Raw genomic sequence first — 20696 nt, forward strand, 5'->3', positions numbered from 1 at the left:
CAAAATGGTTTTTGGTGTCTTTTGAAGCTTATTTATATTTGTTAAAAATAATTGTAAAATTGATGTTTGAGTCACCTTTCAGAAGTAATTGTATATTTTGTATTGAATCGCTTCAATTTACACATTTTATTTTTTTCCCGCATCATACAATCATAGTAAAATAGTTTAAGGGAATCGAATACATTCTAAAATTTTTTTTCATTAAATTACACGGATAATAAAATTTTCTATGAAAAAAAAATTAAAATAAAAATATTTCAATAATAATTAAAAAATCTCAAAATGTTTTCGTCTCAAAAAAAAGCTGTCTCCCAAATAGGCTTCCAGGAAAAAAAATAAAAGTGTGGGAATGTTCAAAAATAAAAATTAGAAAAATTAAAAACCAAAATTTACAAAATCGAGAATTTAAAAAGGAGTCATCTTCTAAACCATGTTTAAATCGATTTTAGATGACGAAAAATGATATTTAGATCAAAATAAAAAAAAATTGGGTGTTGTTAACCCTCTATAACATGTAAAGGAATAATATTAATAATAAAATCTCAATTTTTTGACCTGACCTACTAAGTCGCGCGTAACATCGCATCTGACACCGTGCAGCCATACAGGTGTGGGCTACTGTGGACGGCTAACTGTCACGGTCAAGGTAGCACTAACGGTGTTAGTCTGAGACGAGACCGGACAACTGGCTTCTTATTGATCTTCTTTACTTCCAAAATGTTTGTTGTTTATTTACGTTTTGCTCCGATCGTCGTTCGGGCTAGTGCTGCCAAACATTTTATGTTGCTTCAAGATTCAAGTTTTTTTTATGGATGAAACATGAATGAGAAGTGCCCATAAATTTTGTTATGAGTTTAGGGGGACGGGCAAATGAAGGAAACTTCCATAATTGGTTATCCATAGCGTGTTCGTAAATCAAAACTAATGAAGGATTAGTTCTAAATGATATTTGTAAACATAAGTCTTTGGAAAAAAATACCTTACCGCTAAAGCTAGATTTTCTTCAAAATTGATCACGTATCACGATTTTCATACAAAATAGTCACCGTTGAGGTGCTGTAACTCTGCTTCATGGTGAAAAATTAGGCTTATATTTTGACGAGAAGATACGTCTTCGGTTTTGATTTAAGCTAAATATTTTTTTGTAGCATCAGCTGCAAAACAAACATGGTCAAATTGTTCGAAATAGGACCACTCCCAAATTCATCATCGAAAAGAAGCGAGAAGGCACCGATTCATTGCCTTCTTTTGGTGTTATTATAAGTGCTCATTTCTAACAAAAATACAAAAAAAAGTGAACAAAACAAACCGCGTTCAATCTTTCATTTTGAGTAGGATTGAATTGATAAAGCAACCCCCCGAGCAGTTGAAACAATCTCCGTAATAACAGTTTTTGAATGTTGATTTTTTTGTTAAGTTTTCAATACATTTAATTAATTATTACGAATGAAAAAAATAATTATCTTTGATTATTATAATACACTTTTACCATAATGAAAATGTATGCGGACCGTATTTTCAATCGCTTTTGACAACACTGTCCACACGCGGTCGGGAACGGTCGGATGGTTTTTGCTTTTTTCTAATAGCATGAAATCAACCAATCAGCAGCTGGTCCGTTTTGGCCCCATATCGAGCTACCTATTGACTGGTCTCACCGGACAACTGGCTTCTTATTGATCTTCTTTACTTCCAAAATGTTTGTTGTTTATTTACGTTTTGCTCCGATCGTCGTTCGGGCTAGTGCTGCCAAACATTTTATGTTGCTTCAAGATTCAAGTTTTTTTTATGGATGAAACATGAATGAGAAGTGCCCATAAATTTTGTTATGAGTTTAGGGGGACGGGCAAATGAAGGAAACTTCCATAATTGGTTATCCATAGCGTGTTCGTAAATCAAAACTAATGAAGGATTAGTTCTAAATGATATTTGTAAACATAAGTCTTTGGAAAAAAAATACCTTACCGCTAAAGCTAGATTTTCTTCAAAATTGATCACGTATCACGATTTTCATACAAAATAGTCACCGTTGAGGTGCTGTAACTCTGCTTCATGGTGAAAAATTAGGCTTATATTTTGACGAGAAGATACGTCTTCGGTTTTGATTTAAGCTAAATATTTTTTTGTAGCATCAGCTGCAAAACAAACATGGTCAAATTGTTCGAAATAGGACCACTCCCAAATTCATCATCGAAAAGAAGCGAGAAGGCACCGATTCATTGCCTTCTTTTGGTGTTATTATAAGTGCTCATTTCTAACAAAAATACAAAAAAAAGTGAACAAAACAAACCGCGTTCAATCTTTCATTTTGAGTAGGATTGAATTGATAAAGCAACCCCCCGAGCAGTTGAAACAATCTCCGTAATAACAGTTTTTGAATGTTGATTTTTTTGTTAAGTTTTCAATACATTTAATTAATTATTACGAATGAAAAAAATAATTATCTTTGATTATTATAATACACTTTTACCATAATGAAAATGTATGCGGACCGTATTTTCAATCGCTTTTGACAACACTGTCCACACGCGGTCGGGAACGGTCGGATGGTTTTTGCTTTTTTCTAATAGCATGAAATCAACCAATCAGCAGCTGGTCCGTTTTGGCCCCATATCGAGCTACCTATTGACTGGTCTCGTTTCAGGTGTTAGTGACTAGTGTTTAACGAAGTGCTGACGACAAAAGCGAAGGCTGAAGACCTTCACAACTTCCCACCGCTAACGTACGTGAAGTGAAGGAAGGAGTAGTCAGCGAGGAACGTTCTGCTCCACCGACAAGTGGGACTGAAGCACTGCGGTACCGTTACAAGTAATCCAACCAACCAGTGAACGTAGACGCTCTGCCAAAATAGCTATACAGTCCACTCTCCGTGTCTCTATGTTCTACATCTCGATATCTCTCCCTATTTCGATGATTTGGTCGGTCAATCTGCATACATTTTTCCTCTCTACATGTCAATATATCCTTATCTCTATATCTTCCTATCTCGATGCGATCAAAATATTGGGGAGCACTGATGAATGCCTTGTATGCGCATAAAACATTGATATTGGAAGCTGTACTTACACTTTGTACAGCGCCTGAATGCATTCTATTCTAATTGTACTATATCGAACTGGTTGCTATTGCGCTGCTTTCACTTTCTACTCTATCATGATAGAATGATGAACACGAGGATGTTGATGTGTGGCTGTTGGTTTTTCCTTTTTCCAGTCCGATTGGGGGTCCATTAAATATGAGTTGCCGGTTCGCCAATGTCCAAGTATCCGGGGGTTCGTTTTGAGCCATGGGCTCAGAAGAAGGTCAGTATCAACTGCTCTCAAGGGGAAAGAGCAACTGACGAAAGTGCCGGGGCTGGGATCGAACCCATGACCATCTGCTTATTAAGCAAACGTGTGACCAATTGCGCCACGGGTCCCGGCGGCATCTGTTTGTTGTGTCGGATTTTCATAGTTTCGCAGATTTGTTCAGTCTAGTGTACATTGAAAATTGGTTATCCAATTTGATCTCTCTCTCTCTCTCTTTATCTCGAAGGTCCCTTCAATATCGAGACTTGGAGAATCGACTGTATTTTGTTTGACGGTACATAGGGTCTTGTACCATTTTGGCAGGTGTACCTATTTTGGGCACTTGCTGCTATAACTAAGTCAATTTCAAACGGATTGATTTGAATTTTTGTATAGAATTAGGAACGTGCAGTATCTAACTCTATACAAAAACTCAAACCAATCGGTTTGAAATTGACATAGTTATAGCGGCAAGTGCCCAAAATAGATTCACCTGCCCAAATGGCACAAGACCCTACTATCAATTCTGATAGTGAATAAAAATCGCTTCATCACCGCACCCGCAATACCCCTTCTTGTTATATTCGGAATGAGGACGGTAAATTCCGACTGAGGTTGCATCACACCCCCACCGGGAACTGATTCTAGGGATACAGATAAATGCTTTTCCTTGCCAATCTTATTCCAACTCTGATCGTCGTCGCTCTCAGTCTTCCTAGATTCCGGGATGAATGGAAAACTCGTCGGTTCTACTGGAAACAAAACAAAATGAAGCTACAAACAACTGCCACCACTTGAAGTTTATTTGGCTATTTCCTTGAAAAATGTTGCTCTGCTTTTTATGCGGAATCTGTTATCAAATTGATGATGGAACAGTCGGGTACATTCAGATTCATCGGTTGTAGTATCCAGAGGAACTTCTCGAGGCTTAAAATTTCAGATCAAGATCCGCAGAACTTTCTGGGCCTCTTATCATAACGAGTTTACTTTGTAACACTTGTAGTACTTTAGTTTTCATTAAATTGGGGCAAGATACTGAGCAATAGAACGCATTTGCCAGCAGAGCTGCTAAGAGTTATTCCGGGTTCCTCCCACTTTTATAAGCGTGTTGCCTTATAGCACTATAAGGGATGTCTTGTGATATTTTCACAAGATCGTAGATCATTGATTTAAATAGTCACTTAAAATTGTTTCATACCACACAGTATCTTGTATTTCAAAAGATAAAGCGAATAAGTTGTGCACTTCTAAAAGAATCCAACAATTTTCTTCACCAGCAAAATACTCAAATTAGGGGCCGTCCATATACCACGTGGACAGAAAAATCATCATTTTTTACCCCCTCCCCCCTCCCCGTGGACAAGCGTGGACTTTTCATTGACCCCTACCCCCCTCCTCTAATGTCCACGTGGACAACACAAACAAGTGTTTTTAATTATTTAAAAATTTAGGATTTTTTTTAGAATTTTTTTTTCCGTAAATAATGTTTTGAATATCATAGTTTACGAGTTACCAATATTCAACAATTTTCATAATAGATAGAAATTATGTATTTTTTTAAGCAAAACAAATGCAAAAATCACTTTGAGTGACTTCCTGTCAAAACATCTCTTTGGGAGATAGATAGGAACAAGTTTTCAACATTGGTTTTAATTAAACTTTTTTTTTAATCCATGATTGTCTGATTTTTTTGTTAAAAAACTTATGTAGAAGTATTTTTTTTAATATTCTATATTCATGATTCCTATAGAAAAAAGTATTACAGAATCATTTCGAAAAATTATAGTGTTAAAATTTAGAATTCAGCAGAGTACAAACATCTAAAATTTTAAAATAAACCTACACGAGTTAGAAAATCTGCACAAATATTTTGATACTTCGAAGTAGTTTAGAAATATGGTATGCAATTTCGAGCAATCCATTAAGAAACTCATCGAAAGTTTCGACAGAAACACTAACATTTTATGGCCTACGCTCCATTTTAAAACACTATAATTCATCTTGATGAACAAAGCTAAGTAATTGCAATTTTGCTATGAAAAAAAGTCGAATTTTCAAATTTTTCCGATCAGCATGATTTTTTTCTCATAGAAGCCCCTTCAACTAAAAAAGAGTGGAATAATAAATTAAAATGTGAGTTATAAAATTAAATCGCATAAATAATGCTATATACATAACTTGTATCGTTAATTAATGTTTGCTGACTTATTCTTATATCAATGATGTCCACGTGGACATTTGACAGACCCCCACCCCCCTTTCCGTGGACAAGCGTGGACTATTCTCGTACCCCCTCCCCCCTCCAAGTTGTCCACGTGGTATATGGACGGCCCCTTATGCTATTTCAGCTATGTTACCAATTCGCACTCAACTTCAAAAACTCCCAACTCATCGCCACTTGAGATGACAAGCAGTGATAAGTGCCAAGGCAAGGTCCTTAAAAGCTCGTCGTCACTCTCATGGTATCCTGCCACCGATCGTTTCCACCTCTTAAACGGTATCTAAAAAGCCGAAAAAAGCCATCTGACAAAGAAAAACAATCACAATCTATCTGTTCAGCTCTGCGAGCGGATGATAGGCGCAACAACTTTGATTCTCACTAGACAGACAGGTACCTACTACACACATTGTTATCGCGCCCACCAGCGGCAGCGGGCGGCAGACTCAACAGGAGTTGTGTAGCTCCTAGGTCGTAGATATGTAAGGTGCCACAAACAAAGGCATCAGCATGACGACGGCAATCTTCACCAGACACAACATTCCCCGTCCCGCACAGACTAAGACTGAGAGACTGAGACTGAAAGGCAATTCAGCGGCCTGAAACTTTTTGATGGTGTTTTTGTTTCTTTTAGTGTTTACCAGACAGCGCGCAGCTGTTGTTGTCGCCGGATTGTGAAAAACCCACCGCCGAGATTTTCCACTGCCATCCATACACATGCTACGCTCTAACTGACTGTCTGCTTTGGAAAGGTGTGGTAGCGAGCGCGCTATTGTTGATAGATGGGTGTTTCTTAGGTACCTTTATTGTTCTATACTACAGCTCAGCTTGTTTAAGTCCTTAGGTTGAATAGGATATGGGGATAAGGGGCTGTAGAGAAATCCACAATGAACAGATGTGCTTATTTGAAAATTGTTTGCAATATGGCTCGCGTTACCTATGAGTAAGATTAGCTTTTATGGATGTATTGTGCTTGGATGTGTTCTGAATCAACAGAACAGTTCGTAATTATTTTTGCGTTATTCCAAACAGTAGCGGAGAATATAGCATAAGAGCGGTTTAGTAACGCTAATATTCGCAACACATCTTATCACGGTCGCCATGTGGGATATAAGTACTCTATAATGTCCTCTCTAATGTCCTAATTACAAAAGCGCACCAATAGTAGAACTTATTAATCAATACGTGTAATGCAAGTCAAATTTCCAAACCTTCTGGTATTCCACAAGAAATTTCCAAAGAGAGTAGAGTGGAAAAATCATGAGAAAATTTTCTATAGCAATCCTTTGAGGAAACACATTGAAAAAATGGTTAGAAAGACATGGAGAAACCTCTGAAGCTATCTCAGAAAAAGTTTTCCATCTGACATTTGTGAAAGAATTCCATCAGGACTTTTCCAAATTCAGGATTTTTTCTAGGAAATGCTCTAAGAATGTCCATACGCCAAATTTTTTTAAATGCTTCCAGCACAAAAAAAAATCAGCAATATAAATTGCTGAATTTCAGCAACATTTTTGCTGAATTTCAGTACAACGTTGCTGATCAACTGTCAAAGTTGCTGGATGGTTCAGCAAGTTGAAAAAATATTGCTGATACTCAGTAAACTCGTATTGCTGAATACAATCAGCACAAAAAAATCAGCAAAGTTCGCTGAATACCAGTAAACAAAACTTGCAGTGCCCTGTAATTCTTGCAGAAGCCTCCTCTCCAAGAATTTGTCATGTGATAACTCCAGAGAATGTATTCCAAAAATTCCTCTGGGATTACCTAGGATTCTTCCAATTAATTACACAGCGTAACAAAAAATAACTTTTTGTCTGTCTCAAGAGCAAACTTATGTGTCCCCGAAGGATTTTGGACCGCTGAATCCGAATCCGGGCTCAGATTTGCCCTAACACGTCACAATTTTGAGCTATACCTCAATTTATAGGACAAAATATGTAATTTTGGGCCTTTTTGACTGCAAGGAAATATTTTTTTAAGCAATCAAAAGGTTAATTGGTCAATTAACATCTAAATTAACGACTTATGCAAAATATTTCGTTTTACCAAATCGAATTTGATAGTTTTAAGCGATTTATGATAGGTACGATATTTCCCATACAAGTCATCCTCCAAAAGTTGCATGCAAGTTTTCATACTAACATAAAATGCTTAAATCTATCAAATTTGATTAGGTAAAACGAAATATTTTGCATGAGTCGTTAATTTAGATGTTAATTGACCAATTAACCTCTTGATTGCTTAAAAAAAATATTTCCAAGCTTAATGGCTTGCAGTCAAAAAAGCCCAAAATCGCATATTTTACCCTATAAATTGAGGTATAGCTCAAAATTGTGACGTGTTAGAGCAAATCTGAGCCCGGATTCGGATTCAGCGGCCCTAAATCCTTCGGAGACACATAAGTTTGCTCTTGAGAAAAAAAATGTTGCGCTGTGTTATTCTTAACCTTCATCCAGCCAACGTACATTTTCCACCTTCGGAAAAGCACAAAAATGGTCATAACTTTTTTGTTTTTCCATGGATTTTGATGAAACTTTCACAACTTCCCGAAAAACTCTTCTAGTTTATGATGCCGGGGACATGGGTGCCTGGTCCACATGTTTCCGGAGTTATTCCGGATTGTTTTGAGGTACCAAAATTGGCCACATACTTTGCGCAACGTATATCTCAAGATCCCGATGAGATAGAAGTATAGTGTCTTCGGCGAATTTGTTCAGCAGGTTAAGAACTAACTGGCAACGGCGACTTTGATTCGCGATTCGGCCGCTAGGCGGCGCCAGTGTCAAAAATGTGCAAACCCTCATATCTCAGAAACCTGATAAGATAGAATGATGCTGTCTTCGGCAAAATTCTTCAGCAAGGTCAGAACTATCTGATAGTAAAGCCTTTGGTTTGGGATTTATCCGCTAGGTGGCGCATTGTGTCTGAAAAATTCAAACACGTTTATCTCGATACCCTAATGAGGTACAAGCATGCGGTTTTCAGCAAAGTTGGTCAGCAGGCTAAGAACTATCTGGCAATGGCGTCTTTGGTTCGAGAATCGTCCCCTAAATGGCGCCAGGGTTAAAAATCTTCAAATTTTTATATCTCAGAATCCTGATAAAATAGAATGATGCCGTCTTCAACAAAGTTATTGAGCAAGCTAAAAATTGTCTGATAGTTGAGTCTTTGATTCGTGATATATTCGCTAGGTTATTCGCTACACCATCTTCGACCCCCAGCAGACAAATTTGGTTACCCCACAATATTGCTCCGTTTTTTTTCTACAGGAACTCTTCCAGGATTTTTTCCAGGAATTTCTCCGGGAATTTCTCTAGGAACTCCTCGGGAAATGTCTCCGGGAATTCTTCCGGATTTTTCCAGGATTCCCTCTAGGACCCACATCAGGAATTTCAGCGGAGATTCCTTCAAGAATTCCTTCGGTTATTTCCCCAGGAATTCTTCTGGGAATTTCTAAAGGAGTTCTCCAGGAATTTCTCCGGATTTCCCCAGAGAATTTTCCCAGGACTACCTCCATGAGTTCCTCCGGGAATTACTTAATGAATTGATCCGGGATTTTGCTCAGGAATTCTTTCAATAATTTCTCCGGGCTGGATTTCTCCGAGAATTTTTCTAGAAGTTCCTCCAAGAATATCTCCGGGAATGTATCCGGGAATTTCTTCGGAAATTTCTTCAGAAATTGTTCGGGAAATCCTCCAGAAATTCTTCCAGGAATTCCTCCGGGAATTCCCCCAGAAATGCCTTCGGGAATTTCTTCAGGAAATCTTTCCAAAATGTTTCTTGAAATTCCACTAGGAATATCTTTACGATTCCCTCCAGGAGTTTCTCCGGGAATTCTTCCAAGACTCTCATCAGCAATTCCTCCGGTGATTCCTTCAATAATTTCTCCAGGACTTTTTCCGGGGTTATTTCCAGGGATTCTTTCGGGTATTTCTCCAGGAATTCTCCCGGGGATTCCTCCCGGAATTCCCTCAGGGGATTCTTCCAGGAATTTCCATCGGGGGATTTCCCTACGGGGAACGAGGATTCCATGAAAAAATTTCCAGAGGAATTGCCGGAGAAGTTACCGGAGGAATTCATAGAGAAACTTCCTGAGGAATTCCGGGGGAAAATTCTAGAGGGGTTCTCTGAGGAATACGTGGTGAAATTCCCAAAAGATTTCCTGAGAAAATCCCAAAAATTGCCTTTAAAAATTCCTGGAGGAGTTTCAGAAGAGTCCCCGGAGGAATTCCTGAAAGAATTCCTGGAGGATTTTCGGTAAGATTTCCAGAAGAAAGTCCCAAAACAATTCCTTGAGGATTTCCTGGAGAAATTCCCGGAAACATTCTCGGAGGGATTCCTGGAGAAATTCCCGGAGGAATTACAGGATAAATTCCCTGAGGTATTCGTAAAGGAAGTCCTAGAGGAATTCCGGGAGAAATACTCGAGGGTATTGTGAGAAAAAATATCACGGAAGACTTCTTGAAGTGATTCCTGGAGAAATTCCCAGAGGTTTTTCTTGAAAAAAAAACCGACAGTTTTCCTCAGATAATTCCCGGATATATTCCTGAAGAAACTCCTGGAAAAATTCCAGGAGAAATTGCTAGATATATTTTTGGAGGAATCCCTATAGAACACCTCGGAGAAATTCCTGAATAAATTCCCGGAGGAGTTCATGGAGGAATTTCGGAGGCACTCATGAACAAATTCCTGTGAAAATTCTCAGTGAATTCCGGAGAAAATTTTGGAAAAAAAAGTCCGGATCAATTCCTGGAAAAAATCCCAGAAGAATTCATGCAGAAATTTCCGAAGGAATTCCTGAAGGAGTTCCTGATGGGAGTCCTAGATGAAATTCTGGGGAAATTTCCGGAGGAATCCCCGGAGGAATTCCTGGAGGATTTTCTGAAGAATTTCCCGGAAAAACTTCTGGAGGATGTCCTAGTATAATTCCCGGAAGATATTCCTGGAGACAGTTCTAAAAGAATTCCCAATGGAATTCTTGGAAAAATTCCTGGCAAAATTCCCCGAAGAATTCATATAGAAATTCCCGGAGATATTCCCGGAAGAAAAAACGGAGCAAATAAAACAATATTGTAGGGCGACAAAATTCGACTGCAGGGGGTCAAAGAAGGTGTTAAAGTATTGCCTCTTATACCACCGCACTTGACCGTCTACTATCCATTTAGCCTCTTACCTTGCTGAACAACTATGCTGAAAATGGATTACTTCTTTTTCATTAGGGTGTTTATACAAATATTGTCTTAATACTAGACGGAACCTACCGAATAATATCAGATCCAAGGACACCAGATATGTCTTACTTCCTCTTTCGGAACAATTTGCTGGACGTTTTTCGATTTTTGAGATAAAAATGATTGAATGTTTTGATTGCTGGTGTCACCTAGCGTCGCCATTGCCGGATAGATCTCAACCTTTTTACAATTTTACAAAAAACGCCATGCTTTTAGCTTATAACAGTAACGAGATACACGTGTTTAAATATTATACACAAGGTGCCACCTAGCGAATAAATCACGAATCAAAGACTCAAATATCACACAGTTTTTTGCTTGCTGAAGAACTTTGTTGAATACGGCATCATTCTATCTTTTCAGGATTCTGAGATATAAAAGTTTGAAGATTTTTTACCCTGGCGCCACCTAGTGGACGATTCTCGAACCAAAGACGCCATTGCCAGATAGTTCTTAGCCTGCTGAACAACTTTGCTGAAAACCGCATGCTTGTACCTCATTAGGGCATCGAGATAAACGTATTTGAATTTTTCAGACACAATCCGTCACCTAGCGGATAAATCCCAAACCAAAGGCTTTACTATCAGATAGTTCTGACCTTGCTGAAGAATTTTGCCGAAGACAGCATCATTCTATCTTATCAGGTTTCTGAGATATGAGGGTTTGCACATTTTTGACACTGGCGCCGCCTAGCGGCAGAATCGCGAACCAAAGTCGCCGTTGCCAGTTGGTTCTTAATCTGCTGAACAAATTCGCCGAAGACACTATACTTCTATCTCATCGGGATCTTGAGATATACGTTGCGCAAAGTATGCGGCCTATTTTGGTACCCCAAGACAATCCGGAAAAACTCCGGAACCATGTGAACCAGGCACCCATGTCCCCGTTTAAAGGGTTAAGGGGCAACCTGTGACGATTTTTGTATGAAAAAGTGGTTTTCCCCATACTAAATCGTATGAAAACTTAAAATGTCTGGCGCTAAAATATAGTTTTCTCCGATCTATCTGAAATTTTGCACAGTTGATATGGGACCAAAATGGAACTCAACAAGTATACAGGAGTAAAATGTCTTTTTGTGTCCCACGCTAATAACTAGCCGTCCCGGCAAACTTTGTCTTGCCCAGATGTGATGGTTTGACAACTGTTGGGATCATTGCTGCACTCTGCTGCACTCTAGATTAGTTTCGTTTTGCTCGTTTTGATTTTCTTCCCAGTTCATAAAAAAATCTTAATTATTAATTTTCTTACGTTTTTGTTGATTTTCGTAACTTTTTGAACGTATAAACACAGCCACCATGAATGCGAATCGAACCGTGCAAGAGTAAAGCTGATCGGTTCATCCGTTAGTGAGCTAGTTGCCTCAAAGGGACTTCAAACTCATTTTTGTAAGATACATCGCAATACAATGATAAATCGTGTGAAAATCATATGTGTACAGTACATTTGCAGCTACATCTTGAAAAACCTACATTTTATGAAACCGTTTTGATTTTAACAATTGACCCTCTAAGTCAAGAGATATGTGATGATGAGATCAAAAAGTTATACAAGGGCTAATTTCAAGTTTTTAAGAGCTAATTGAAACTTCAAGCGATTACAATTGAGCACTTTATGGTAAAACATTACAGTTACAACATTTGTTTTAATAAAAACTCGAAGCTAATTTTCTCTACCTTACTTACTACAGCAATCCCACAGCTCAATCGTATCCTTCGATTTAACTTTTTTCTCATTGCCTTGAAGCCCCACCGAACTGACTGATTCCACCAGTACTACTCACGACCTGCAGCGCACCGGTACTACCTCAAGGGAAATTAGTTTAATAAATTTCCACAACTTTTACTTACTCCTTGAAAAAATTACTTTGTTTCAGGCTTCTTATCTTATCTCCCGGCAGTATTGTTGTTTTCTTATCATCTTTTTCTTCTCTCTCCCTCCGCAGGTAATGTGTGTTCAGTACTGGCCACCCAACCGGGAAAAGGAGGAAATCTACGGCGACATTCACATCACAGTGCAATCCGAAGAAGAGCTAGCTAATTTTCACATAAGAACGTTTCGGTTATTCAAAGTGAACAAAAGCAACGTAAGTGCACCTTCCTCGTCTTCGTCGTCCCTTCTCCTGTGTGTATACTGCTTTTCCTATTCTCACGGTGAAACTGTGTCTGTGTGTGCGTTATTCATGTGATAATGTGAATCGTGTGTGGCAAGTTGCATACTTCCTACCTACATCAACTCTTTCCATTCGCCATCATGAGCCCCAACAGCCAGGTACCAACAGTATTATTGTTTATACAGATATTGTCTTAACAAAGTACATGATGACATACTCCAAGTTAGCTGCATGGTGAGAAAGTGAATAAAAGTACGGAAGCACATCACGCGGGTACTGTTTTTCAAAAACATATGTCTGTGTTTTAGATCTTGGTTTGGGCACAAGTCTTACAAAGTTTATTCAAGTCCAAGATCGTAAATCGGTAATCTGGTAGAAGTAAGGTACTGTGAACGCGGTACACATTATTTAACACCCTCTCACCCCTTGCTAAATATTTTGTATGAAACTCAAAATATTTTTGAATGACCAGTAAGATACCTCAAACTTTTGGTAGATGACAATTTAAATAATGTAAATAATGTTTAAAATTTATTTGACTCAATATCTCTACATTTTGAAATCGAGCGTGAATTGTCGGAAAAAATTGTGTTCTTAAAAAATGACCAAGTTTTTAAGGGAGTGACCCCTAAATTTTGACTCAAATCTTCATTTAAAAAAATATTAAAAATCTTTTGGAGTAATTGATAATTTTCACAAATTATTACTGAATTTTCGAACCTTCTGCCCTCTCCGAATGAGTGTAATCAGTTTTAAGCCTTGTTGTGCTTACTATTTGACAGGTACGCGTATTACGACTACCACTTGTAAAGCTTCTGGCATAGATTGGAGTTCCTGCTTACCCTTCTGCTGTAATAATCTTCTCCGTTGCCCGGTTTATGTATTTTAAGTAGACCTTTGAATCTGAATTGGATTTGATACTTTGACATGATTAGTATTGTCCCCAACACAGTGCCTTACATTCCTTAATCGTTATAGTCAAACTATCAGATGTTTTGAAAAACTAACAGTAAAATTGAAGCCTAAACAAATTGGTGGTGCAATTTGATTTCGTACACCCTTAATTGCAAAAGCCAGTCAAAAACTCGCTAACATATTTTTGACAAAATTTTGATTTTTTTTTTTTTTTGAAGAAACTTCTAACTAAACTATTGACAATCGGTATTATCGGCAGGTTTGTTCTCTTCGTCATGGGGTTTTTTTTCAGCCAAATTTCCTGAAACTTGGCCATATAATTCAGCTTAGTTGGGAAGGATTTGAGACCACCTCCAAGGTTTCAAAAAACCCCCAAAGACGAAGAGAACAAAACGGCCGAGAATAGGCAATTTCCCCTATGATAAATGTAAAACCGATAAAAATCTTTGGGAAAATTTTAGAGGAATTGATAATGGAATTGGCATTACTTAAGAAATTCCAAGATGAATGTTTGAAAAAGAAAATTTGCGAAAAACTCATTGGTTTCTAGCGGCTAGAAGAACGCAATAAACATCCGAATAATCTCCACCATAAATTTCAAAAAAAGCAAAGCTACATCAACAGCACGCGGGCTGTTGTAAAAAGTACAACACTACCAAAAATCCTCGCTCTTCGCATACAGCGCTAGCGCGGTGCAGTTTCTGTTACTTGATGGCGCACGTCCTGAAAGGTTAATCTTGGTGAAAGGTTTTCATTATTATTCCTAAAAAAATCTGAAAAATGCTAACTTGTGGTAAAATTTCTGAAGAAACTTATTGAGGAACTCAACCGGATATTGTGGAGATGTATACTCGACTATTTTTTTTTTTACGAAAAACCTTATTGCCTTTAAAATATTATATAAAACAGCACCGTTTATGAACCAATATTGACTTTCTTCATGTTATTTAAACTTCATTGTCAATACCTAAACTCATTTTCAAAAAGGTTTTTTAACATTTCAGCTTTTCACAGCTGCCCAACCGACAGTTAGGTCCAGTGGATAATCCACCGAGAGATGGTTTAACAAATTTCAAGTAAACTTTAAGTTGATTTCTCAATAAGTTCAATTAATTTCAAAAGTGATTCCCAAAGAAATAAAAACAAACAAGAAACGTAGGCAAAATTCTTTAAAGAATTTCTGAATTAATTCTCTGGAGCTTATTCTCAATAAAGAATTTTCACTGATGACATTTATTCTGACACCCATCAAAAATTCTTGAAGAAATTACCGAAAAATAGTTCTTTTCGAAATCCTCCCCTCTTTCCTTTAAAAAGTCCAATTCCAGTCTGGATAGATATTAATGAAGAAATACCAAGGAAGTTTGATAAAAACTGGAATTCCTATGTTTATTCGCAAAAATAAAACTCAAGAGGACTTACTGTAAAAAAATTGGAGAAATTTTGGAAGATTTCTACAATTCCAGAGATGTAACAATTTTGTGAAAATATCGAACAAGATATGCTGAAAAAATCACAGGCAGGGTAGAGTATCTCTGTATAAATTTAAAAAAGAAAACTACTAGAAAACTTTTAAAACAGATCTGTCGTATCATTTGGGATGAAAAATTTTAATAAATCAAATTTTCAGAAAAATCTGTGCAATTTTTTTTGTAGAAACTGTAAGACTCATTCCGAAAACAATACTAAAAGCAAATCATAAATATTTTTTTAAGATTTTTTTAGATTTTTTCAGAATATTAAGATTCTGCAGAAATATCTGAATGATTCTTAGTAAAAACTCTTAATAAACTCTTGAAAAAATTCCCGATGAAATTTCTGAATTCCTATAGGAAGAAATGTTTTAAAACAATTCCTGTCATGCACAATCTAGACAAAATTTAACAGAACTCTCACATGACAATTCTTAGGAAAATCAATCATTACTGTGGAAATATCTGAATAAAGTGGGCACCGTGTCTGTAACAAAAAGTATTATCGAAAAAATATTAGTATCGCTAAGTCACCCACCAAATAAAAGCTAAGTATGCCCTCTTTCATTTGAGGCTAAGAGCGAAATGTTCTACCGGGGGTCTAGAACATTTTTTTTTTATTTTTTCGTGATCTCTAGAACAAATTTTCGAAATATACTCATTTTTTGGGTACTTTTTACTTAAAGTTTATATGGGAAAATGACCCCTGTTAGAACATTTCACTCCTAGCACCAAATGAAAGCATAGACTCTTAGCATTCATTTGATGGGTGACTTAGGGATACTGATTTTTTGTAATATGTAATATTCTTCTACCATAGACACCGCGTGGGAAATAAATCTTAATGAAATTGGAAAAAAAAATAAAGCTTGCTTGTGTAAAGCATTGTTTTTATAAAAAACTACCAGAGGCTTTGTAGTAGAATTTTTAGAGAAATTCTTAAAAGAAGTTTTGCAGTATTACTCACAATACATTTAATTCTAATCCAGAAAAAAATGTATGCAAAATGTCCATTTCCTGAAGAAATTTCAGAAGAAATCTATTCAAAATCTCTCAGTGATGGAAACTTCGATAGAATTTCTAGAAGAGTTCCTTTGAGAATTCTTAACCATTCAAGACGCGCGCCATCAAGCAATCAAAACTGCACCGCACTCGCGCTGTATACGACAAGCGAGGGTTTTGGTAGTGTTGTACTTTTTACAACAGCGCGCGTCCTGAAGGGTTAAAAAACAAAATCTCCCTGCAATGCTGATAGAAAATATGGTGATACTCCTGGACTTAAATCCTGGAGCATAAATCTCTGAAGAATTTCTTAGTAAGAACTCCTACATGAACCTATTCTGAATGAATGGAGAGTGTCTGTGATATTCTTGGAAACTTTGTAGAAATACATTAAGAAGTGATTTTTGTAGCTTTTGAACAAATTTCTGGAATAACACCTAGAAAAACCAAGAAGCGATCCTAGGAGGGAAATTCATTCCTGGAAGGTATAGTAATTCTTTTTATGTATTTTATCAGTAATCCAATTATTTTTTCCAGGCATTTCACCAAAACTAGCTTCGAAAAGTTTGTATATAAATCATCGAAGAGACCTCTGCAGGTGTTATGCAGGAATTTTTGGAAGAGTTTGTACAAGATTTCCCAAGTATAAAACCTACCTATCCTCTCCTCTTCTTGGCGTAACGTCCTCACTGGGACAAAGCCTGCTTCTCAGCTTAGTGTTCTATGAGCACTTCCACAGTTTTTAACTGAGAGCTTCCTCTGCCAATGACCATTTTGCATGTGTATATCGTGTGGCAGGCACGAAGATACTCTATGCCCAAGGAAGTCAAGGAAATCTCCTTTACGAAAAGACCCTGGACCGACCGGGAATCGAACCCGTCACCCTCAGCATGGTCATGCTGAATACCCGTGCGTTTACCGCCTCGGCTATATGGGTTATATAAACCTACCTATATTTTATCTAAATTTTCTCCAAGAATATCTCATAAAATCTTTCAAGGATCCCACCAGAAAAATGTTCCGAAGCTTTGCCATATTTGCTCGAGGCGAGCCACCATCTCACCGTTTTTTCCCAAAATTTCTAAGATTTTGACAGTTACTCAGAAGAGCACACCTGTTCCACAGAAGTCAAAGTAACTCTTACATGACTAAATTTAGTTATATAGAAGTTACTTAAACATTTGAAAAGGCACACATGCTTGGGACTTCCCAAACTCCTCCCGGAAAATCCTCTATGGGCTCCTCCGTATTGCTCTGAAGCTCCTCTTGGAATGTATTCACGATTGTTTTCATCGTTTTCGACATAATTTATTTCAATATTTGCTGCAGTCATTTCAAACAAAATATTTCTCTCAGTAAGTTATCAAATCTTATTGTAAATGTTTACAGAAATTCTTCAAGATGTTCTTGCCGAGAGTTGTTCATTCGGCACAAAAACTTAGCAGTGAGCGTGTACGTCGCTGGATTTGAAAGATTCCTTGCAAAGAGTTGCCTGAGAAATTTTTCAACAATAAATCCTCTTCAAATTTTCTCAGAGAAATCAGTGTTAAGGGTTTTTTTTTTAATATGTCTACAAAAAATCAAACTTTTCCTTATTTTCACGCACCTCAACATAAAGACTGGACTCGAAAAAAATGAGACACAAAGAATAATGTATAACTTTTGATTGCGTGCACAAAAATAGCTGATTTTTTAACCAGGAATAGTACATGAAGTGTAGCTAATACCATAAAAATTTCATCAAAATCGGTTAAGTGACACTTAATAAGTGTTGGCGGAGATATCGTCGAAACAAGAGACTTACCATTTGAGAATCGTGGGCCAAACAAACACATAAAAAAAATTCACATTTTTTACCTAAAACTGAAGAGCCAAAAATACTGAACCGATTTCAATGAAAATTTTTCTGTACAAAAAGTATGTATGTAGATGTATTGTGTCGAAATTTCAGTCAATTTGATTTGACCTTTCAAAAGTTATAGCCATATATGTATCACTATGTCACAATAAGCAGATGTGGTTGTTGGTATAGTCACATTCACACTGCTCTAACTTTTAAAATGTTCAATCAAAATGGCTGAAATTTTCACTGAGAACAGATTAACACAACGATTGTACTCTGTCAAAGTTCAAAAAAAAATCGGGACAGTGTTGCCAATACTACAGTCAAAATAATGCATACTGATTTTAAAATGTTAAAAAGTGCCCAAAATTTGAAAACCCCGTTTTTTTTGTTTGAATTGTTAAAAAAAAGTACTGAACCGATTATAATGAAATTTTCACCACAGTCATAATATACTTGAAGAACTTACATTCAAATTTTCAGACGTTTTGATGAGCTAACAACCAAGTTATAGCCTAAACAATTTTTAAAATGGAAGCCCATAATTTCCAAAATTACATATTATTGTATAGACAATATTTGCGCCTATACTGAACCGATTTTGACGAAATTTTTAGGGCATTAACTACACATAACATGCTATTCCTGGTTAAAAAATCAGCTATTTTTGTGAACGTAATCAAAAGTTATACATTATTTTGAGTGTCTCATTTTTTTCGAGTCCAGTCTTTATATAATTCCACAATTACCAGAGAAATCATTAAAGCAATTTATAAGCAATTTTTGACAGAAAATATGTAAAGAATTTTGAAACAAAAAAAACAGCTAAAGAAATTCCTGAGCCTGGATCAATTGCAGGATAAATCTCTGAACGATTTCTTGATGAAGATTTTTTCGTGAAAATAACACTTATAATGTCAAACCAAGACTAAGTGTAACTAAGTAGACTAAGTGGATAATGACACTGAGGAAGATTACAAGTGGTAGTCGAAATACGCGTATCTGTCAAAGGACAAGCAATTAGGGCGGAATTAAAAGGAACGAAACTGATTACACTCATTCGAAGAGGGTCGGTACAAGATCAAGACTAAGTGTTATTTTTTTTTATTTTTCATTTCTTTATTTATGAGATTTTTTTCACTCTTTTTCACAAGAAACGAATCGGTCATATCATTACAAACAGTACTGATCTTGAAGAGATGGCATGGCATCCTATAAAGGCCATCATATGTCTTTCTTATGTGTGCTGTTAAAAGTGTTTAGTAACCGGATACTTTGGACTGATACCCTTGCCGGACCTAAAGATTCTGTACTGCACACACGCACACAAGACAAAACACCGACCGTAAGGGTGAAAGTTTGCTTTTCTTACACCTCCGCACATCAGCAGTTGGTTCACCTTCTGGGACCTGCTGTCCCTGACTAAAGATTTTCCAACTCATATTCTTTGGGACGCTCAGCACACCAGCACATCTTTTCGACAGCCAACTCTAAAACTAACGGAATTGTCTTGGCAAGTTTGTCTTGTTTGTTGGATGGCAAAAGATTCGCTTTCGCTGCGCTGTGCTCCTAGCAGTTGGTTGAATAAATAATAAACTGCAAAGTTACACATCACCCGACTCGTTGAGAGGGGGGATGCATTCATGATGGGAAGATTCGAGCTAATTTGGTTTTCATGCTTTGGTGCTGCTATGGTATCTGGTGAAGCATATAAATAAAGATCAAATCAGATCATTGTCATAAAATCAAACATTAATTGGACTACATGGATAAAGTTTTATCGTTATGAAAGATCTTTAAGCCATCGTAGCTAAACTTCAGGAAGCATTACATCACATATTGCAATCGTGTATGCTGTGATTCAGTCAGAAAAAAAAACGAATCTGAAATCTTGTACTGCAAAAATGTAATTTTAAATAAACGAGCACAACAGAAAGCAACTCTGCAAACATTCAACAGCTCATGACTATAAAATTCAAATGAAAGTCATTCCAAAATTCCAGCAGCGTGCAATAATGCTGTCAGTCAACCCTGGCACGAAACAAAGCAGTTTTGCCTGCAGTTTGCCGTCCATTTCACTACAACAAATTTCCTACCTCATTAGCTTGAGCACGTGCATAGTTTGTTCGTTCCTGTCGTCCCGCTGCTGATGGAGGATCCTCAGCGCCAACTTTATCTGACGTGCAAAAGTCCACCGGCTTTCAGCTGCAACCCCAGGGGTGCCAGATGACAGAATTTGTTATAATTTTTGCGTTATTTTTTTAAAGAACAACTGGCTCTGGGACTCCTTGTACACTTCACAACCAACTTATCATTTCAGGTCCCTTTTTTTAAAGAAAAGTTTACAATAGGCTCCTAAAGGCCTGTCAAGATTATTGGTTTAAACCACAAACAATAATGGTCCAAGAATGAAAATTTACTCATTTTCAATGCTTTTATTGATTGAACTTGAAAATATATCTTTTTTTTCTTCTTCGTCTTTATGGCTTGACGTTCGCATTGGAACTTGGCCTGCCTCTCTTCAACTTAGTGTTCTTTGAGCACTTCCACAGTTATTAACAGAAGGTTTACAGGACACCCCACTTGAAAATATATATATTTTTGATATTGTGTCC

The 20696-nt window shown here is 37.0% G+C and overlaps 1 protein-coding gene across 4 annotated transcripts in view; it reads left to right on the forward strand.

The window, feature by feature from the left end:
- The window catches only part of LOC109420026 (receptor-type tyrosine-protein phosphatase kappa), a 651236-nt gene that overhangs the window by 585659 nt on the left and 44881 nt on the right, over window positions 1-20696 (forward strand). For all 4 annotated transcript variants that reach the window (XR_009997479.1, XR_009997481.1, XR_009997480.1 and 1 more), the window contains one exon: window positions 12682-12822. Coding sequence is in view for 1 of the 4 variants with exons in the window: in XM_062850369.1 (XP_062706353.1) it covers window positions 12682-12822 (141 nt within the window). In the remaining 3 variants the exon portion in view is untranslated. The remainder of the gene's footprint in view (window positions 1-12681; window positions 12823-20696) is intronic.

The sequence above is a fragment of the Aedes albopictus genome, chromosome 2 (genome assembly GCF_035046485.1).
Source record: "Aedes albopictus strain Foshan chromosome 2, AalbF5, whole genome shotgun sequence".
Taxonomy (NCBI): domain Eukaryota; kingdom Metazoa; phylum Arthropoda; class Insecta; order Diptera; family Culicidae; genus Aedes; species Aedes albopictus.